This window comes from Pseudopipra pipra, chromosome 4, assembly GCF_036250125.1.
Source record: "Pseudopipra pipra isolate bDixPip1 chromosome 4, bDixPip1.hap1, whole genome shotgun sequence".
NCBI classification, from domain to species: domain Eukaryota; kingdom Metazoa; phylum Chordata; class Aves; order Passeriformes; family Pipridae; genus Pseudopipra; species Pseudopipra pipra.
In genome coordinates this window covers 73,631,727-73,647,189 of record NC_087552.1, presented here as the reverse complement: position 1 = coordinate 73,647,189, position 15,463 = coordinate 73,631,727, and the positions used below count along the sequence as shown (strand labels likewise).

At 44.1% G+C, this 15,463-nt stretch overlaps 1 protein-coding gene across 1 annotated transcript in view; it reads left to right on the top strand.

Moving 5' to 3' along the window:
- The window catches only part of DDRGK1 (DDRGK domain containing 1), a 35,856-nt gene that overhangs the window by 2,017 nt on the left and 18,376 nt on the right, over positions 1–15,463 (top strand). Inside the window, exons 2-3 of the mRNA XM_064653584.1 lie at positions 5,035–5,193; positions 14,106–14,212. Coding sequence (XP_064509654.1) covers positions 5,035–5,193; positions 14,106–14,212 — 266 coding nt within the window. The remainder of the gene's footprint in view (positions 1–5,034; positions 5,194–14,105; positions 14,213–15,463) is intronic.

Below are 15,463 nucleotides of genomic sequence, written 5' to 3'. Positions count from 1 at the left end.
TGTTTGGCTGCCAGGTCTCAAATTAAGATGTTTAGCCAGGACAAACACTGAATTCCAGTATCACCACAGGTTTTGCAGATATGGGGTGGTTTGGGGTTGGAGTTTGTGGTATTTTTCTTTTGGGGGAGTAGCTTTGATTATTTTTAATTAAGAGGAAAAAAACCCCCACACCTCCAGTATAAGAAGAGTTATTCAGTGCAAGACTGTGCTGGTAAAGACTCTGTGTTAAAAGCAGTTTTGGCTGATAGTAATAAAATGAAATAAATAAAAAAATAAATGAAATTAAAATTAAATTAATTAAATAATAATTAAGTTTTCCAACACGTTTTCCCTCACACCTCTGCTTATATAGACCTGGTCTAAATCTTTCTCTTGGAAAGATTTGGGAACTGATGGAATTTCATCGTATTCCTAATGGCTTAGAGCTGAGCTTTTGGTAAAAGTGAGGGACATCATTTCCTGAGCTGGACTTAGATAAATCAGGGTCTGTGGGGCTTGGGAGGGTTGATTTTCTTTTTAAGCTTTCAGAGTCCTAAACTGAAGCCCAAACATTTGTTTTAAATAGTGTGAATTATTAAAAAAAAAACTTTAATACTGATTTTGAGCAACTTGGTTAAAGTTAGCTTACATTCAGGATAATTTAATTCTTTCAAAGCTTCTTTTTCAGAGTTAACTTTTTGACACTTCCACATTGGTCTTGCTTTTTTTTGTTGTGGTTTTAAGGTAATTTCTACCTTAATATCCTGGTTTCTGTCATGATAAAATCCTTCACAGAATTTAATCTGGTGGGGATGGCTTTGTGCACAACAGAAATTATTTTTTCAAACCTGCTGGGGCTGTGGGGTGTTTAATATCCGCCAAATTTAGTCTTAAGCAGGAATTTGCTTTCCTGTTCCTTTTTCTTACATGGAAAATGTAAGTAAATCTGCCAGGAAATCTACATTGCCACATGGAAAGGACTTGGAAACCAGAGACATTTGACTTGGAAAAGTGGTGGGAGCTCTCACCTATTCCTTTTAATGTCCAGGGATTGTGGCAGCAGCTTCACTTTATGTTCTGTCATGGAAATTGCCTTTCTAAAATGTTCAGGGCTCGCCTTCTTTAGGGAGCTAAGGATCACAAGAGGTAAATCCTGTGCCTTTGTATTTGCTTTGAGAGGTCATTTGGAGCAGCAGAGTGTTCCCAGCAGGATCGTGCCTGGACTTGTTCTGCCGAGAACAGCAAAAAACCCAAGTAGCATTTCTGGCTTTTTTACATCTGTTTGTGATGAGCTGCAGGAGGACGAAGCCCCTCTGCAGGGAAGCCAAACACACTTCCACCTGGGGCATCTGGGGCTGCTTCCTGGTTGGATTTCCCAGGTTTTGGATGAAGGCAGAAGGTTCAGGGTGGTGCCACCGTGGTGGGAAGTACCACCAGCTTGTGAGGGAGCAGCAGGTGGAGCTCTGCCCGTGCCAGCCCAGGTGACACCCTGCTGCACTTGCTGATCTGACAGAGCTGAAGATAAGCTGCTGTGATAAGCAAGGGGTTGCTTCTCAAAAAAATATTTATGCTCTGAGCCAGTGGAAGTTTGCAAAATTTTGTGAAGGGGCAGATTTCCACCCAGGGGGTGGAAATTCAGGTCCTAAAACGCCTGGGCTCTGAAAGATTTCACTTTGCAGTGATGGGGCTGGTGCTTCATGCCCAGTTTAGGAAAGATTTCTGCTTTCAGGGCACAGTTCTGCTCACTCTCCCCGAGGAAGGGGACACAGCCAGTGCCACAGTTGCTGTGCACTGGCTGAAAAGTCAGATGAAATCATCTCTGCACTGTGCTGATGCTTCTTGAACACTGAGGCAGAGCTGCAGTGCCCAGCAAGGATGTGTTCCCTGGGCTTTGGAGGGCTGGGTCAGACACTGCAGAACACACAGCTGAAGATACACACTGAACACATGTCCGTTTTCCAGACATCTGTTGAAGCTTTGTTTGTATTGCCTGTTAATTTGAGGGGTTTATCTAATTAATTTAGCCTGGCCTGCTGTTCTGCAAAGCCTGGAGATCCCTTGTCTCACCTCTGTGGTGCTGGTCATTAATTCTCACTCGTATGGCTCTGTATCAAGTCTAATTAGTCCTTGTGTGACTAATCTCTGCATGATTTGCTTTATCCTGGGGTGCCACTTCTGAGGCCTCTGCAGCTCCAGGGGAGTGAAGAGATGTGTTCAGGGAAGTGCAGCTGCCAAACCCCGCCCTGTGCTGCAGGGGGAGGGGAAAAAACCGGCAGGGACTGACCCCAGAGAGAATTATTATCAAAGCAAAGTGATTTTCGGGTGTATCCTCTGTGTTCTGTGAAGCCTCCAGTGCCACCCCATCACTGACACAGTTCAGAGGGAGACAGAGCACGGCTTGACTTTCTGGATGTCACAGCAAATGCTGTGTCTGGAGTCACGTAGACAAACCTCTGACCCCTGAAGAACCAGGTTCAGGTGTGTTGCATCAGAGTAAATGAGGATTTTCTTCTCCTGTGAAGGTTGGGAAGAATTGCAGTGACTGACATTGATGTTTTTGAAAGGACTGCCCAGCTGAATGCCTGGCAAAGAGAAGCTGTGGAATCCTAGAACCAAAAAGGTTGGAAAATACCTCTGAGATCATCGAGTCCAACCATTCCCCCAGCACTGCCAAGGCCACCACTAATCCATGTCCCCAAGTGCCACATCCACATGGCTTTGAAATCCCTCCAGGGATGGAGACTCCAACACTGCCCTGGGCAGCTGTGCCAGGGCTGGGCAATCTTTTAAGTGATGAAATCTTCCCCAATATCCAACCTAAACCTCCCCTGGCACAGCTGGAGGCCGTTCCCTCTCCTCCTGTCCCTTGTTCCCTGGGAGCAGAGCCCGACCCCCCCCCCCCCCCCCCCCCCCCCGGCTCCCCCCTCCTGTCAGGGAGTTGCAGAGCCACAAGGTCCCCCCTGAGCCTCCTTTTCTCCAGGATGAGCCCCCCCAGCTCCCTCAGCTGCTCCTGCTGCTCCAGCCCCTTCCCCAGCTCCGTTCCCTTCCCTGCACACGCTCCAGCCCCTCCATGTCTCTCCTGTCTGAGGGTCCCAGAGCTGCCCCCAGGGCTGGAGGTGCCTCAGCAGTGCCAGCACAGGGTGACAGTCACTGCCCTGGGGCTGGGACACACCAGGGCTGGCACAGACCAGGGGGGCCACTGGACTTTTTGGCCACCTGGGCACCCCTGGGCTCATGTCCAGCCACTCTGTGCTATTAAAAAAGAAACTGCAGTCAAGATAAATATTTTAGGAAGAGGGAAGAAGAAGGAAAGCTTTATTAAAACATATCTTTTTCCTACAAAATGACAATCCAGAGTGTCTGGGTGTCTTCTGTTGTTTGTGTGATTGTTTTGGAGATCTGACAAGTCCAACTGCTGCCTTGTGTGTTTGACCACGATATGGGTCAGGTTTGGTGAGTTTTGCTTCAGCCTGAGCCCTGTTCACACTCGTCCCTTTGAGGAATTTCCAAGTGTCCTGTAGAGAATGAAACTGGGAAAAGAGGAGGGCTTGGCTCACACATTTCACTCTGTGAGGGCTAAGCTCCTCAGTCTGAAATAAATACATGGCTTATAAAAATAGATTCCTCTTTCACAAAATGCAAAACAGTCTCTGTTTCACAGGACAACAGGAACCAAAACCAGAATGAATGAGTATTTGGAATTAGTGAGAGACACACACTGACTTCTGCAGGTGAAGGGATGCTGAGGTTTGAATTGCAGTGTATCTCAAGACCTTAGTAAGGGAAATACTGCATTTGTTTAAAAGGTTTTTTGCAGAGTGTCTCTGGCATTTAGCAGTGACCAATAAGTGATCTGCTGCTCTGCCTTTGCAGGAAAATATTACCTATAGCATCCAAAATGAGCATTGTCATGCTGTGAATAGGACTGGACAAGCCCTGAAGCAAATAATGAGATCTCTGGAGCCTGGACTTTGGGATTTACTACAGAGCAGGCTCAGGGCTCTGCTGGCCAAATGCTGCCTGTGCTGAGCTTGGTGCTGCAGCTGTGCCCTTATCAGTCCCAAAGTCAGGTGCTCTGAAGGTTTGAGATGCACTGAGGTGAGCTGCAGGCACACCTTTGATCCCAGGATAGTTGTTGTCATAATGAATCTCATTTTCTGATGGTAGATATGCAAATATTAATTTTTTTAGGAAGGCATTGTTTGGATGAGAGGATGCTGGAGACTTGGCAGAGCGTGGAAAGCATTTTGTGCTCCTGCTGGGACACAATATAATCCAGCAAAGCACAAAATAAATGTGTGCTGAGTTGAAGTAAATGACTAGTTCTGCAGATTTCCATGAGATCATTTGAATATTTGCCTGAATCAAGGCTTAATACTTTGCAGGATTGAGCAAGTAACAACATACACAAATATCAGTTTGGCTTATCAACGGAATATGCAAAGCAGGTGTCAGGGATGATGATGTTTTACCATTATCTGATTGTTTTGGCCTGACTGCCGTAGTTAATGGCAACAGGAGGTCTCAAAAAAAAACCTGGTGGAGAGTTTTCTATGGAAAACCTCTGAAACGAGTCCTGAAACCGGTCAGTTCCTTCCTGCCAGCTGCTCCTGTCAGGATATTCCTCATTTGTCAGATCTTAATTAGTAACTACAGAATACTCAGAGAGGAGCTGCAGTGACCTTTGGTGTCCTGCTGCCCCTACATGTGCTTGTGGGAGTTTAAATCCATGGGACAGAGTGAAGTTACCCCGTAACTGTGTTTATTTCAGCTGTAATTTGTGATCCTTGTTTGCTCATGGGGTTTTGTTTCGGGTTTAACAATTTACATATTCCACTCTCAAGGATTCCTGCTCTGAGGTTTCGATCAGATGAATCTACTTCTGAGTTACACAAGTACAAAATGAAAATAAAATTTAAAAGAAAATCAAAATACTTTAGAAAGGGGGGAAAAAGGGACTTCGGGGTCTTCGCTGTTGGTAACTCAGAATTGAAGGCAGAAGGGAAAAACGAATTAAATTATTAAATTAAGCAGGAGTATTTTGGTTTTTTGCAGCTGATGAGGAGCACCAGCAGAATGTGGCAGCAGCAGCAGTGGCCAGGCCTCGTCCCCAGGTGGAGGAGAGGGGAGAGGGGATGCCCCGGCGCCGCAGGAACATGGGAAACCGGCTGATGGCCCAGAGGAGAGCCCAGCAGGCTGAGGAGTGGGGGGAAGGTAACTCTGGCTTCAGTTCATCTTCCAAACATCAAAACAAACCTGATTGTTTCCAGCTTGACCGTAATCTGACTGCGTTTATATCAGTGAACATATAGGGAGAGTGTTTTCCTGGATAACCTTAATCTAGACTGGCTTGCTTAATTTTTTTTAACTGAATTACAGACTCTGAATTATGATATTTTCTTTAAAAATTGAAGAATTCTCTTAGTAATAATTCTTTTTATACCCATAGGTAAATAATAAATTAGATGGCTACATTTTAATACATCTGGATGCTTAGGAAATATGATTGTCCCTGTCCCCACTTCATCAGTGGTCCCTAGATCCCACCCTTTAATTGCAGTGTCTGCCCCCTTCTGAGGTGAATCCTGGCTGTTTGTTGGTGCCAGCACTGCATCACAATGTATTCTTCACTTACTTCCTAAAAACTGCCTTTGGTATTTCCTGCTTAGCCGTGCAGGTTCAATTTGGGAAAACAGAATCCACACCTTGCATTTACTGCCTTGCTGCAGTAAAATACTGTTTTCTTGCAAATTGGTGGGAAGCATTAATTTCCCAATGTAATCCCTGCAAAATCTGAAGTTCTCTTTCCAAAGAGCCCATGCAGGTGGTGGTCAGGACCAAGCTGATTCCCTGGAGATCACCCCAGACTGCTGCATTTTTCCAGCAGGTTGTTGCCAGTGAGTTGTGTAAAACCCATGCTGGATTTACAGTTCATAGCTGCATGTCTGTGGTGTGGTTGTGGACAAAAATAAGGTGATAAATAACATCTTTCTGCACCCTGTAAGCATCACCTCCTTTTCTGCTGAAACTTCACACATTATTATCTTTATTGCTACAGAGATGATCTCACCATGATTCACCTCACTGGATTCTTTCCACTTTCAGACTGTGGGTGAAGTGTTCAGGGTTCTGCTCAAATGGGGTTTGCTTCACTTGGGTTTGCAGTGGAGGTCAGGGTGTCTTTTTGGTGTGCAGTAGGTTCAAGCAGTGAGCACACACCTGTGTGATGCCTTGATTAGGGGCTGTTTGCACTTTGTTCAGCCTTTCTTGCCCTGCAGTTTGTAGAAAGCTTCTTGCTCTCACATTGACAGGTAAACGTGCTCTTCAAGCTAATTATGTTCAGCAGCTTCACAGATGGAGAATGGACAGGCCTGAACTTTTCAACTTTGGTTATTTCTTCTCATGTGAGAACGCCCTGGAAAGAAAATGGAGTCTAAAAATATTTAGTTTTCAACTCCAGACATCAAAAGTCTGAATGCTGAAGGCCGACAGTGAAGCTGTCAAAGCGAACGGCTCATCTTATCTTAGTCACTTTAGCAATAGAAGAATCTGTGTCATTGGGCTTTATAAATAATTCTTTTGCAGCCTTCTGTACATCAGATGCGAGCACTGCCTCTCTTGCATGAAGTTTCCTTTGAAATGACATCCCTCTTTTATTTGTTTTCTCTAATTTCTTTTCCAAATTAAAACAGCTTCTTGCTCCGTGCTTCTGTTTTGTGCTTCTGTGTGTGGTTTTACCTGTATTTTTGGGATGGTTTTTCCAAGTGCCTGAGCACAGGTGCACAACAGGAACACCAAAGCCTTTGGAGACTGAGCACAGACTTGAGCAATGTGGCTGTGGAGAGAAGCCTCTGCCCCTGGTTCCCCAGCGTTGAGGTGTTGCTATTATTAATTAAAATTAACCCTTCCTTTGTCTTTGTGCTGCAAATCTTTTAGCCTGGCCCTGAGCTACCTGCAGTAGTGTGGAGTTTGTTTTTTTTTCTCCCTTGGAAAATGATGTATTACATGTTTTAAAGCTCACTCTGTGGACACATGACCTAGGCCTGGAATCCCTCTTGGATTTGTCCCCTCAGTGCATTTTCTCCGTGTCAGTCCAATGTAAAGCAGTTTGGGCAGATTACTGCCTCCATTTCAGCCTGTTGAAGCAGGAGGTTCTCCCCACAGCAGAGTTTTATGTCACAGGAGTAGTTGACTCACACGGAGAGAGAGCCCAGAGTACAGAGAGTGGTGTGTGATGCCAGGCAGTGCAGCACCAGCTGGGGCACCCAGGGCTGAGGAGCAAAGTTGTTTGGCAATTTAGACAGAAATGCCAAAACCAAACCAGTCTGGCTTCTTCAGTTTTGCCTTGTAAAAGCTCGTGTTGCTTTAGGAGGCTTCTGATCATCTGCCACTGGAGTGGGTTTCTTTTTCCCTTGTTGAATTCTTTGAGATGTTTCACTAGGAAGTTTCTGTTCTGTGTGTGGAATGTGTTGAGCTTTGGGCAGAGCTCCCTGATCCTTCTCTGTGTCACTCCAACTTCTGCCCAGACGTGATTTCTTCACCAACCCTGCAAGATACCCAGGACTGCCCCTCAGGGAGGGTGTGAGGAGGCCCTGGCTGGGTCTGTGTTCTGCCTGTTGGGAGCCAGCTGTGCTGGGGAAACGACCTCAAAGCACCACTTGCAGACTTTGGAGTTGTGGTTACCCACGAGGGTTTTCTGTTTTCCATCCAACAATCAGATTTCAATTCCAGAATGAGAAAGGAGCTTCAAGGGTAAAGTGGTAGCCCATGGTGTCTGCTGCCTGTGCTGAGTTGTTGTTTTTGTGCCAGGACTCAAATCTTTGACAGACCTAATGGGGGAGAAGAAAAAAAACCCCAAACCCTCTAGGGAACCAGGGTCAGAATCTCGAAAACTTTTAATTGTTCCTTCTGTAGCTGAAATCTGATTTACTTGCAAGTCTGCATAAGGAGTCATTTAATACAGAAAAGGATAGTCAATGAGTATTTTGAATATTCAAATCTATACTGTCAGTGGAACTAAACCAGGCTGTAATCCTTCCTTTAGCTCAGTGGGGTGGGGTGAGACCCCTGAAGTACTTGGAGATTCTCACAGACTGAAAATAAAGGGTGAAGCACTAAATGCCTCGACTTTCCCACCCGAATGACACCACAGGGTGGTGGGTTCCCTGTTCACAGGTTCTGTGTGGGCTGTGCTGTGGGACAGGCCCCCAGCTGGGTGCCCACACTGCCCTGGTGTGCTGAGCAATGCTTTTCAGTGGTTAGTTGAGTTCTCAAAGGAGGTCTCAGTTAGAAAACCAACAACTATTAATACCTTCTGATGGCCAGAGATTGCTGGGGAGACAGTTTTCCCGGGTGACAAAGTGATTCTCAAAATGACTGAGACCCCTGAGTGTTCCACCAGCATGACTTCCAGGCTGGCTTTAGAAAAATGTGTTTGATGGCCTTAAATTGGCCAATTTAATTCCAGCCATAACATTCCTGCCTTTCCTGCAGCCCTGTTAAAGTCGATGTGCTCTGTAGGAGGGTGCCTACTCCTTTCCCTGTGGAAAAGGAGTCTGGAAGGAGAGTTGTGTATTCATGTGGTCAGGTTGATATCCCAGCTCGCAGACTTAATTAGCTCTGGTGTATCTTAATTTAAATTGAACCCAGACAGAGGTGGCTTTGTGGGCAAGTTACAGCCAAGATGAAAACGAACCCTCTGCAAGGCATAAATGGGTGAGGATTTCAGGCATTAATCATTTAGGGCAGGAGTGGCCAAGCTGAGCAAGGGAAAAGGGGATAAACTGGAGTTGGGTTGAGTGTTCTTTGGAGCATGGGGTAGTGTGGATAAATAGCATTAGCCATTTTCCAGTTTCAAATCCCATTTATTTACTGATTGAGGAGGGTGTTCTTAGCTCTTGTTTGTGCCTGGCTGATGCTCTGAGTGCATCCACTTGGACTCTGATCACCTTTGGGTGAACATAAAGGTGTTTGATTGAAACTTTTCTCTTGGTTGCTGGTCATGTGCAGAAAAACTCCAGGTCTCCAGTTGAGCTTGTCCCACTGCAAAGAGCTCAGATGTGAAGAAGGTACTTTGACACTGTGGTTTTTTATGTCTTGGAGCAGAAAGTGATCCAGCCACTTGATGTTCCCATAAAAAATTTCCTGTCAAGTGACGAGAAACTTGTGAGGATGAACAAATAATGGCAGGAATGGTGTGGGGTCATTTTGACCCCGCTGTGGTAAAATTAACAAGGCTGAGGATCTGAGGCAAATGTGTGTTAGCTTGGAGAGCTGTTGGACATTATTTCTGACTTTGTGCAAACATGTGAGGAGAAAACCTGCCTGCCTGGTTGTTTGGGTAGCTGGGGAGCAGGACACAGGTTTTGCAGCCCAGGTTTTCTGTCCCCTGAAAGGGTGTCTTGAACCAGCACTTGCTCCTGTTGGTGTGAGATGGTGGCATTTTTGTTGACTGAAAATGGTGAGTGTAATTACCTCGATCATGGCAAGGTGACAAAGAAAACAGACTTCTCTAAGAAATTACAGCCATCTCCAAGTGTCCAGCAGAACAAAGATCACTGGGCAGCCCCCTGGGCATGGTGGGAGCTCCATGAAGAAATGAGGAAGAAGGGAAGGACGTGCCAGGAGAGCCTGAACAGCCCAGTATGTTTCCAGGAAGGATTTCAAGGGTTTAGTTTTGAAAGACACTCACTTCCACACCTCAGGAATGACCTCTCTGACTTGTTGCAAAACGTCTTGCCAAAAAATGGGACTTTGTGTGGGCTGTTATGGTTTAGTTTGTTTTTTTTAACAAACAGAAAGTAAGGACTGCATCAAAGAAATAATCTGGTTTTGTCAGGTTACTTTTATTATTTGTTCCAAACTGGTACAGGCTATGGGCTCTCTACTTTTAGCAGCTTGTAAATAAAACATGATAAAGAAAAGTTAAAGTCCAACATAAATGAAATCATGAGTTCCTCTCTTCTTTTGCATGGCAAGACTTGGAGATCAGAATTATTCTTTTTAACTGTAAGTCACTACTGAGAAAGAAAAGCACAACACAAAAAAGGTTTTTAAAGCTTTAAAAATTATAATTGGGCATGTTAAAATGCCCGTTATTGCTTTTTGTAGCATCTAAGTTCAGCATTCAAATCTTGCAGCTAAGAAAAATCTTGCGTGAGTGTTTTCTGCTAGTTTGGGGGAAAAATAATTTAAAAGATAATTTTTGATCCCCATTCCGTGATGGATATTGTGCATGAATCTGAGAAGGATGTGTTTGTGCTGAAATTTCTTAAAATAAGAAGTACTTTTTCTGAGTGCTGAAAGATCTGGAAAATGTGTAAATTTAGAAGCAGCGATGTTGGTCCCACACGGTTCTGGTGAAATGGAGCTGCATTAATTGCGGTGGTTGAAATCATTTTAATGCTTAATCAGTAGGAAAACCTTTCTAGTACAGTTAAACTTTGACTAATATCCCAACTAGTGAATCAAAAGTCAGTTTTGACTTGCTGCTACTCATACAGTGACTTTGGTGTTATCGAAGTGCCCACAGTGTGTCTGTCCTGGAGCCAGTTCGAGCACAGACTGTGGAAGGGGGAGGGAGGTGTGTGGTTTCTCACTTCTGCCAAATGACTTTATTTGAGAATAAACTTCGTCGTTTGAGTTCTGCTCTAAAGGTCTGATGTCCTTTGTTTGTGCTGCACTTTTTCTGTCCCAAGCATTGACCGATTTGGTGGCTTCAGATTAATTAACCAATGTCTTGTTCTGTTTCTAAACTGGAGATAAACCAAATTAAATTAAGAAATTTAAAAAATATAAACATTATGACTAGTTATTAGGCTATTATTAGTCCCATCACAGGGCTGTGTTACTCAGGAGTGCCCACACCTTTCCATATGTTGGTCCAATTCCTTTCAGTGGCTGGTGTCACACATCTCTTTGATGTTAATAACATGCTGTTAATAACATCATCTGCTTTCAAGATGAGCTCCTTGTTTTGACTGGCATCTTTCTCCCTCTTTTCTCTACTCCTTTATTTAGGTGCTGCATAAATAGTAAATAAAGCAGCTGGCTCTGCCCTAAGGACTTTTTGTGAGTTCTTTTTCGCAGATGGGAATCCATTTGCTTCACTTCCAGAACTTAATGTAAGTTCTGGACCCTTTGACATGGATGACATGGACAACTAGACCACATTGGATGGGGCTTGGAACACTCTGATCTAGTGGAAGGTGTTCCTGCCCAAAGGGAGGGGAGAATTAGATGATCTTTTAAGTCCCTTCCAACTCAAACCATTCTGTGATAAATAAAATATGTACTGGTTGTTTCTTTTGGAGTTTTTTGCCTGTTTTGTACACAGTAGCTGGTAAATTCCTGTCATGATTGAAAACATCAGCACTCCAGCTGATGGTATTAGGAAGCATTTTTGAAAAGTAATCTGTAAATTTCGAGAGACTTGGCCTTTGTGACTTTTAACTCTTTCCTGTTGTGCTGCCTCTCAGTGTGTTCAAAATATTAAGGGAAAGCAAAGATTCCCTGAAGCTGCCTTTTGGCTTGGCCAGGTGAGCAAACCCATGTAAAGCAGAACATGTCAAGTGGTGTGAAAACATCACTCTGAGTCAGGTTGTTTCTGCTTTCTGCCTCTTGGTGCTGGAAACTTGTGGGAATACTTTGCAAGCTCTGGAAATCATGGAATGGTTTGGGTTGAAAGGGAGATGAAGGATCACCTCATTCCACCCCCCTGCCATGGGTAGGGACACCTTCCACTAGCCCAGGTTGCTCCAAGCCCTGTCCAGCCTGGCCTCGGACACTTCCAGGGATCCAGGGGCAGCCACAGCTTCTCTGGGCAACCTGGGCCAGGGCCTCCCCACCCTCACAGGGAGGAATTCCTTCCCAATATCCCATCTATCCCTGCCCTCTGGCTTTTTTAATGATGTCTGATGCCTGTGTTTCCCAGCTGAGTGCATACCCAGACTACCCAACTGTAGTGCTTTGGGTGATGATAAACTATTTTCACACACAATTAACATGTTGCATCACACCTGAGGCTCAGGAGTAGGTGGAATGCACGTTCCTATGGAACTGACCCCCCCCCACGGAGTCTCCTGTTGTTGTCACAGCTCTGAGTGTGTGAAAAGTGATTGTTAAAAGCTGCTGCTTTATTTAAAATTAAGTCAAGAAATCTTGCTGGCTGCGTGCAGCAACCTCTCTGCTTTCAGTGGAGATGCTCTGCTGTAATAACAAATTGATTCAGCAAATACTTTTACCCCGTGTTTATGTTCCTGTCAGCACGTTCAGGTTTATTTAGAACACATTAATTGTACCCAGGTTTAGTGCAGTGTTGGCCTTTCAAGCTCTGCTGAATCACAGGCTGTGTCTGCACCACCCGTGGTACTTCAGGGATCGCATCAGATGCTTCAAACAGGAGGAAAGCAAATCCTCCTGAACAAAGGCATGTTTGATCCAGGACTGGAATAAGGCTTTAAAAGCCTTGCTTAGGCTTCTGCCTAATGTCTGGCTCAGGTAATCTTAATATAGATGAAATCTGAGAAGCCCTCAGAGCCTCGGGTGGAACAGTGTCAAAGACGGTGTTTTATGCTTGTGGTGTTTGCCAGAAATAATTTTCTAAGCAATAATACCAGTACTGAGCTGTTCATTTTGGAGTAATAACTGCTAATGCTGGGTTGCTCACCCAGCATTGTGTTTGGAACTCCCCTTGACTCCCTATTTGAAATATAAATAAAGTTATTTTAAGCTTCAGCAGAACTGCAGAAGCAACTGTGTCAAGTCTGAGTATCCCCCGTTGCTTTGTGTGGTGTAGGAAGGGGGAACCCTTTTGATCATCTCAGTAATGAGGCACCAGTAATTCTCTGAAGCCCAGTTCAGCAACCAGCCTCATATTAATCCCATCTCCTGAAAACAGCTCAGTTATTTGAGAGCCACCTACACAGCTCTCAGTTACATTTGGTTCTCATGATGTGTCTCTGTGGCTTAACCATAGTCCTGTCCTGTGTCTTGGAATCAGTAAAACAAGAGTGTTTCAAACCTAATTCTGCATATAAAAGAAGAGGGGATCTCATTCATCTACGTGCTCCTTTTACAGTAGCTTTTAGAGTTCCCAAAAAAGGGGACCAGGGAGCTCCCTACAGAAAACATCCTGGCACCAGCCCTGCCAAATCTCTTCCAGTCTGGATCTGAAGTCAGCATCAAGCATACCAGCACTGTGGGTGCTCAAAAGATCAATTATGTTACCCAAAAAGGGAGCCACGTGTGAAGATCTTCCATTTTGATCCTGCCATCTGATTCAGGCACGTGAATCTCCATGTCTTGTGTGGTGTTCCATGGGGTGAGCTGAAGATTTCTCTTGGAATGTTGAGGTCAGCCCACAGTGCTTATGTGGTGGGATCAAGGACTACTCTAGACCAGGAAATGAGGTGGCCAGATGTTCCTGAGCTTCCTGAGGAAGTGGCAGCCTTTAAAACTCTTCTTCCTTAGCCCCCGAGAGAGCAGAAATAATCATTTGCACACCCTTTGAGCAAGACTCTCCCATATTTCACAGTGGCAGAAATCACCTCTCTAAACAACCAAGCAACCAATAAAACAGGCAACTACTTAACGTGTCATTTTCTTGCAGTCAGGTTTACATTTCAGTGACTTTTTTCCCCTCTCCCCTTAAAGGTTAGTTATATCCAGCCAGAACCAGTGGATGAGTGGTGTGCCTCTGAATCCCACTTTTTCAATGGATGTCTGTAGTGCAAAGCCTAAAAGTGACTGGGAAGAAAGTCAGTCGTTCAGCAGATACATAATGACACCATTAGCACAATTTATGTGTAAGAGAAAATACCTCTTTTAGTTGTGGAAAGCAGGAAACACTCGTGAAAAGCCTTCCTTCAAAAGATCAAGGGAATTTTTACTTCTACCTTCACTTACTGTGTGTTTGCCTTGTTACTTCTGCTCTGTGGCTTTGGCAGTCTTGTATGATTTTTTTTTTTTTTTGCCTTTTTTTCCATCCAATAGGTCCTGCCTGAAGTGTGTGTGTGTGTGTGTGTGTGTGTGTCTCCTTTTCCTCTGCTGCTGCCTTCCCGGGAATTTTCTCAAAGGGAGGTTTTTTTACAGGCAGTTTACAATTTGTCATTTGTGCAATGTTGCAGAGGAAGAGGATGCTGAGGAGGCGCCAGAATTTCAGGTGTCTGGGAAAATTGGAGCAAAGAAGCAGAGGAAATTAGAGGAGAAACAAGCCAGGAAAGCACAGAGAGAGGTGAGTGTTTCCTGCCACGTATCAAGCCCTGAGCAGAGCCTGAACAGCTCAGCAAAGAACTGGGGGTGAGAGACATCTCAGAAAGGCAAAACCAGTGGCATCACTACAAACATTGTTGATTTATTTTAAAACTGTAAATTCAGCTTTTTCTGTCATATCCCAAGAGGGAAAACGGAGTCTCATTTTCTTTCCATTCAGTTCTCTGGCATTTTTCTGGGGAGGAAAGGAGTTAAAATTTCAATGCTCTTTATTAGATGTTTCCACTGGCTTGTGCCTTAATGTCAGTACTGTCTGCCCTTAAAAATACCCCCAAACCCACACAGTGTTGTTGTGACACTGTGACAAAACCGTGGGCAGTTGTGAGGGGTGTTTCATGTGCTCTCATAGTGCAAAAACTTGGTTTGGCTTTACCTGTGTTTACAGAATATTCTAAGTCAGAAAAGGATCCATGAGGATCATCCATTTATTGTTTTTATGGACTGGGAACAATGAAAAGCATTTTGCTGTTAATTCCAGGGAAGCAGCAGGCTCTTTGCAGCTTTCTGAAGTGTGCTTGTGGAAGGCAGCAGGTTGGGCACTAATTCCTTTGAGTTGTTCTTTATATTTTTTGCAGACTCCGTATGAACATTTTTAATGTGTGGAGAGTCCAAACAAAGCTTCTGAAATCCCATCTTGGGGATTTTAGTGTCCCCTGAGGTTTAAATCCAGTGTCTGCTTTACAGTGTAGTGGTACCTGTCCTGTAGACGGGGCAGTTGGTAATAAACTTAATTACTATGTTCTATATAAACTTCCATTGTGAACCTTTTCTCACTCACTCAGTGCTTTCATCACTGTGTTGTTACTTTCCATATTCATTCTATTTAACTGGCCTCTTTTTTGTGGAAAATCTGAGCAAAGTTGAGTGAAATTAGATGAGCATCAGTTGGTGGAGTGAGGAATCTTTTATTTCATTTTAAAACATGCTGATTTTTATTTTCCCATGCAGACAGGTAAATTCCTTGGTTGGGGCTTTTTCTCTGAAACATTCAAAGCCACTGATCCTCCATTTGAATGTTTTCTGCTTGTTCTCTTAATATATTTTCAAATTCAAGTGTACTGAAGACACTGAAGAAAAACAATCTATAAAAAATACACTAAACGCCCTTTTTATTTTCCCCCATTTCTCAACAATCTCTTTGGCTTAAAAACAAAAACAAAAGTATTTTAAGAGACCAGTACAAATTTTCTTTAAGAGATTTTGCCCAGGTTAA